The sequence below is a fragment of the Colias croceus genome, chromosome 8 (assembly GCF_905220415.1).
Source record: "Colias croceus chromosome 8, ilColCroc2.1".
NCBI classification, from domain to species: domain Eukaryota; kingdom Metazoa; phylum Arthropoda; class Insecta; order Lepidoptera; family Pieridae; genus Colias; species Colias croceus.
In genome coordinates, this window is record NC_059544.1 from 11645523 (window position 1) to 11651232 (window position 5710).

A 5710-nucleotide genomic window follows, 5' to 3' on the forward strand; every position below is an offset into this window, starting at 1 on the left:
TCGAAGCCATCCGACCGGTCCTACGCGAATGGTGCGACAGGCGGCATGGGGCAATTACCTTCCGCCTGACACAGGTGCTGTCCGGACACGGCTGTTTCGGGTGGTACTTGTGCAAAGTCGCCAGGCGGGAGCCGCAAATGGCTTGCCATTGGTGTGACAGTCCGGAGGACACGGCAGACCACACTCTCGCCGTGTGCCCCGCGTGGTCCGAGCCCCGTGCTCGCCTTGTCGCAGTCGTCGGCCCTGACCTCTCTCTGTCTTCCATAGCTCGCGCAATGGTTGGCAGCGACAGGTCGTGGCGCGCGGCTATCACATTCTGTGAAGATGTGATGTCGCAGAAGGAGGAAGCAGAGCGAGTCCGCGAGGGAGATCCCAACGCAGATCCTATTCGGCGGCGACGTCTTATTGGGCGCAGTCGCCGAGTCGCAACCGCTGTACACGGTCGCGACTTGCTTCCCTAATGATGGGTGCCGGACGGTGGAACGGGGACATAATCCATCGTCCGGTGCGGTGAGGCGGCGTGAGACGTGTTCCGTTCACGCCGCCCCCCAGGAAGGAGAAACTGGCGAACTCAAGCCAGGCCTTAATCGCGATGGGCCTATATAAAAAATAGGCTGCCGCTGACGGGGTTGCGGAAGTGGTTCGACCAAATACCCGCGACCCTGCCAATACAGCGGAGTGACGGAACACAGTGGAGTTTAGTCGGTAGTCGCCGCATTCTGCGGTGTGAGTCCGACATAACCCAGGGCCCTTTCCCCGAGCGCTCTGGGTATGCCTAAATGCATTCTCCACTATAAAAAAAAAAAAAAAAAAAAAAGGTTAGGTTAGGTTAGGTTAGGTTAGGTTAGGTTAGGTTAGGTTAGGTTAGGTTAGGTTAGGTTAGGTTAGGTTAGGTTAGGTTAGGTTAGGTTAGGTTAGGTTAGGTTAGGTTAGGTTAGGTTAGGTTAGGTTAGGTTAGGTTAGGTTAGGTTAGGTTAGGTTAGGTTAGGTTAGGTTAGGTTAGGTTAGGTTAGGTTAGGTTAGGTTAGGTTAGGTTAGGTTAGGTTAGGTTAGGTTAGGTTAGGTTAGGTTAGGTTAGGTTAGGTTAGGTTAGGTTAGGTTAGGTTAGGTTAGGTTAGGTTAGGTTAGGTTAGGTTAGGTTAGGTTAGGTTAGGTTAGGTTAGGTTAGGTTAGGTTAGGTTAGGTTAGGTTAGGTTAGGTTAGGTTAGGTTAGGTTAGGTTAGGTTAGGTTAGGTTAGGTTAGGTTAGGTTAGGTTAGGTTAGGTTAGGTTAGGTTAGGTTAGGTTAGGTTAGGTTAGGTTAGGTTAGGTTAGGTTAGGTTAGGTTAGGTTAGGTTAGGTTAGGTTAGGTTAGGTTAGGTTAGGTTAGGTTAGGTTAGGTTAGGTTAGGTTAGGTTAGGTTAGGTTAGGTTAGGTTAGGTTAGGTTAGGTTAGGTTAGGTTAGGTTAGGTTAGGTTAGGTTAGGTTAGGTTAGGTTAGGTTAGGTTAGGTTAGGTTAGGTTAGGTTAGGTTAGGTTAGGTTAGGTTAGGTTAGGTTAGGTTAGGTTAGGTTAGGTTAGGTTAGGTTAGGTTAGGTTAGGTTAGGTTAGGTTAGGTTAGGTTAGGTTAGGTTAGGTTAGGTTAGGTTAGGTTAGGTTAGGTTAGGTTAGGTTAGGTTAGGTTAGGTTAGGTTAGGTTAGGTTAGGTTAGGTTAGGTTAGGTTAGGTTAGGTTAGGTTAGGTTAGGTTAGGTTAGGTTAGGTTAGGTTAGGTTAGGTTAGGTTAGGTTAGGTTAGGTTAGGTTAGGTTAGGTTAGGTTAGGTTAGGTTAGGTTAGGTTAGGTTAGGTTAGGTTAGGTTAGGTTAGGTTAGGTTAGGTTAGGTTAGGTTAGGTTAGGTTAGGTTAGGTTAGGTTAGGTTAGGTTAGGTTAGGTTAGGTTAGGTTAGGTTAGGTTAGGTTAGGTTAGGTTAGGTTAGGTTAGGTTAGGTTAGGTTAGGTTAGGTTAGGTTAGGTTAGGTTAGGTTAGGTTAGGTTAGGTTAGGTTAGGTTAGGTTAGGTTAGGTTAGGTTAGGTTAGGTTAGGTTAGGTTAGGTTAGGTTAGGTTAGGTTAGGTTAGGTTAGGTTAGGTTAGGTTAGGTTAGGTTAGGTTAGGTTAGGTTAGGTTAGGTTAGGTTAGGTTAGGTTAGGTTAGGTTAGGTTAGGTTAGGTTAGGTTAGGTTAGGTTAGGTTAGGTTAGGTTAGGTTAGGTTAGGTTAGGTTAGGTTAGGTTAGGTTAGGTTAGGTTAGGTTAGGTTAGGTTAGGTTAGGTTAGGTTAGGTTAGGTTAGGTTAGGTTAGGTTAGGTTAGGTTAGGTTAGGTTAGGTTAGGTTAGGTTAGGTTAGGTTAGGTTAGGTTAGGTTAGGTTAGGTTAGGTTAGGTTAGGTTAGGTTAGGTTAGGTTAGGTTAGGTTAGGTTAGGTTAGGTTAGGTTAGGTTAGGTTAGGTTAGGTTAGGTTAGGTTAGGTTAGGTTAGGTTAGGTTAGGTTAGGTTAGGTTAGGTTAGGTTAGGTTAGGTTAGGTTAGGTTAGGTTAGGTTAGGTTAGGTTAGGTTAGGTTAGGTTAGGTTAGGTTAGGTTAGGTTAGGTTAGGTTAGGTTAGGTTAGGTTAGGTTAGGTTAGGTTAGGTTAGGTTAGGTTAGGTTAGGTTAGGTTAGGTTAGGTTAGGTTAGGTTAGGTTAGGTTAGGTTAGGTTAGGTTAGGTTAGGTTAGGTTAGGTTAGGTTAGGTTAGGTTAGGTTAGGTTAGGTTAGGTTAGGTTAGGTTAGGTTAGGTTAGGTTAGGTTAGGTTAGGTTAGGTTAGGTTAGGTTAGGTTAGGTTAGGTTAGGTTAGGTTAGGTTAGGTTAGGTTAGGTTAGGTTAGGTTAGGTTAGGTTAGGTTAGGTTAGGTTAGGTTAGGTTAGGTTAGGTTAGGTTAGGTTAGGTTAGGTTAGGTTAGGTTAGGTTAGGTTAGGTTAGGTTAGGTTAGGTTAGGTTAGGTTAGGTTAGGTTAGGTTAGGTTAGGTTAGGTTAGGTTAGGTTAGGTTAGGTTAGGTTAGGTTAGGTTAGGTTAGGTTAGGTTAGGTTAGGTTAGGTTAGGTTAGGTTAGGTTAGGTTAGGTTAGGTTAGGTTAGGTTAGGTTAGGTTAGGTTAGGTTAGGTTAGGTTAGGTTAGGTTAGGTTAGGTTAGGTTAGGTTAGGTTAGGTTAGGTTAGGTTAGGTTAGGTTAGGTTAGGTTAGGTTAGGTTAGGTTAGGTTAGGTTAGGTTAGGTTAGGTTAGGTTAGGTTAGGTTAGGTTAGGTTAGGTTAGGTTAGGTTAGGTTAGGTTAGGTTAGGTTAGGTTAGGTTAGGTTAGGTTAGGTTAGGTTAGGTTAGGTTAGGTTAGGTTAGGTTAGGTTAGGTTAGGTTAGGTTAGGTTAGGTTAGGTTAGGTTAGGTTAGGTTAGGTTAGGTTAGGTTAGGTTAGGTTAGGTTAGGTTAGGTTAGGTTAGGTTAGGTTAGGTTAGGTTAGGTTAGGTTAGGTTAGGTTAGGTTAGGTTAGGTTAGGTTAGGTTAGGTTAGGTTAGGTTAGGTTAGGTTAGGTTAGGTTTTTTTTTTTTTTTTTTTTTTTTTTTTTTTTAAAAAGCACCCGCCATCTCAGGGTGTTGTGTGCTTTGCTCTGGAATATAGTCCAGAGGTGTTTTTTATTCATTTAATCAAATACCACAAATTTTTTATTAACAATTAGGCCTAAATTAAAAATACAATGATTATAAATACAAATATGAAATACAAAATATTAACAATGTCCGGTAAAATTATTTAAAATTAATATTAAAATACAATAATAAAAGATGACATTTAAAACAAAATATTACAATTAAACATTACAATCAAATAAAACAATATTAATTAAAACGGCACAACAATTACTTAACCCTAATATCACAGTAGCTTATCACAATTTCGTTTGTTCACCACCCTCACAATTTGTTGACAAAACTCTAAAAACTCATTTCTCGTCTCGTCCCCCAGGGCCGCAGGCAGATTCTCACCCGTCATCGCGATGCCCAATTTTTGCTCAATAACATATCTATCTCTTGCAAAAATCGGACACTCGAGCAACAGGTGAGAAACCGTCTCGTCGACTCCGGGCTGACACAGACACGATGGATTCTCCTTCAGCTTGAATCTGTTCAAGTAGAAGGCGAATCCACCGTGTCCAGTCAGTGCTTGTGTGGTGTGGTGAGTGATGTTTATTTTCCGAACTATTTTGTATGCAGCAGCAGCGCTTGGGAAAAAGAGCTTCGTGCCTCCAGCCGTCTCCCCCACATCGTATCTCCTGTCCCATTCCCCGATCGTATCCTGTCTCAGGATACGCTTGACGAATGAAACAGGACACAGATCGTAGTCGGGTTTCCTCTTCGACCCCAGAGCGGCCTCCTTGGCTAATTGGTCCACTCTTTCGTTCCCCCTTAGCCCTGCGTGCGCCTTAATCCAAAACAGAGCGACCTCCCGCCTCTGCGAAGCAGCTTTTCGGAGGGCCGCCCTTGTTTGCACAGCAAGGGGGTGGGGGGAACCGAGTGTGACGGCCTGGAGGGCCGATCTGGAGTCGCTGAAGATGCCGACCTTCGCCACTCCACTCTTGCAGGCTCTAATTACTGCTCTTTGGAGCGCTAGGAGTTCGGCCTGGTAGACGGTGCAATACGGCGGCAAAGCAAGCTTGACGGCCTTCGTCTCGGCCTCCCCCTCCCATACGGAAAGGGCGGCTCCGACTCGACCCTCAATCTTGCTGCCGTCCGTGTAGATCCTATGTACGTGGCTATTAGCCACGTCGGAATACGAGTCCTCGTCCACCAGCCCGAACCCCAGCCCTTCCTGCTCTGCCGGATGTGGGTCCTCAATCGCCGGAGCCATTCTTTCCACCTCCCTGTCTCCCAACGCTGGGTGCGACACCCCCTTCTTGATCCCATATAATCTCGAAACTTCGAGTATTCTGAGGTCAAGGGGGAGTATCCCAGCCAACAGCATAGCTGAGTTCAGGGAGACGGTCCGATATGCTCGGCAGATCTTTTGGGCGAACCCCCGTTGTACGGTGTTCAGCCTTTTTTGGACCCCCATCTTTTCCACGGTGGGTGCCCACGCTGCCGATGCATACATAATAGTCGGTTCGATTACTGCTACATATATAGTTCGGATGATATCTGGGCTAAGTCCCCAACCAACTCTGGCTGCCCTAGCTAAGAGTTTGTACCGGGCGATTGCCTTTTGGCATACCGTCCCGACGTGGGCGTTAAAGGTGAGGCCGCTGTCAATTGTAAGGCCTAATATCTTAATCTGAGAAAAATATTTAATTTCCACACTTCCCATAGCGAGCCGTGGCACGTCATATTTCAACCTCCTCGTGGAAAGGAGGGCACAAGTTTTATGCGGTGCAAATTTTAGTTTGTTTTCCTTTCCCCATTGATCTATTGCGTTTAGGACACGGTTCGCTTTAACTTCTATTTCAAGTGCTGTATCACCCTCGAACACCAACACAATGTCGTCGGCAAACGCCTGACAGAATACTTTCATCTCCTCTAACATCCATAGCAGAGGGTCCAGCAAGAGGTTCCACAGGATTGGTCCGCCTATGGACCCCTGCACGCACCCCTTGCTGGTCCCCCTACTCACTTGCACACCCGCATATCTAACTTTCACTCCCCTTTCACTCAGGTAGCTGCTGATCACCCGCCTCACGTTCC

At 45.7% G+C, this 5710-nt stretch overlaps 1 protein-coding gene across 1 annotated transcript; it reads right to left on the minus strand.

The window, feature by feature from the left end:
* Positions 1-3604: 3604 nt before the first annotated feature.
* Positions 3605-5540, minus strand: LOC123693737. The gene is made up of 2 exons (XM_045638938.1): positions 4280-5540; positions 3605-3645 (listed from the first exon to the last, which is right to left on the minus strand). Exons 1-2 carry the CDS (start codon positions 5538-5540, stop codon positions 3605-3607), a joined length of 1302 nt encoding a protein of 433 aa, XP_045494894.1.
* Between the last annotated feature and the right edge of the window lie 170 nt (positions 5541-5710).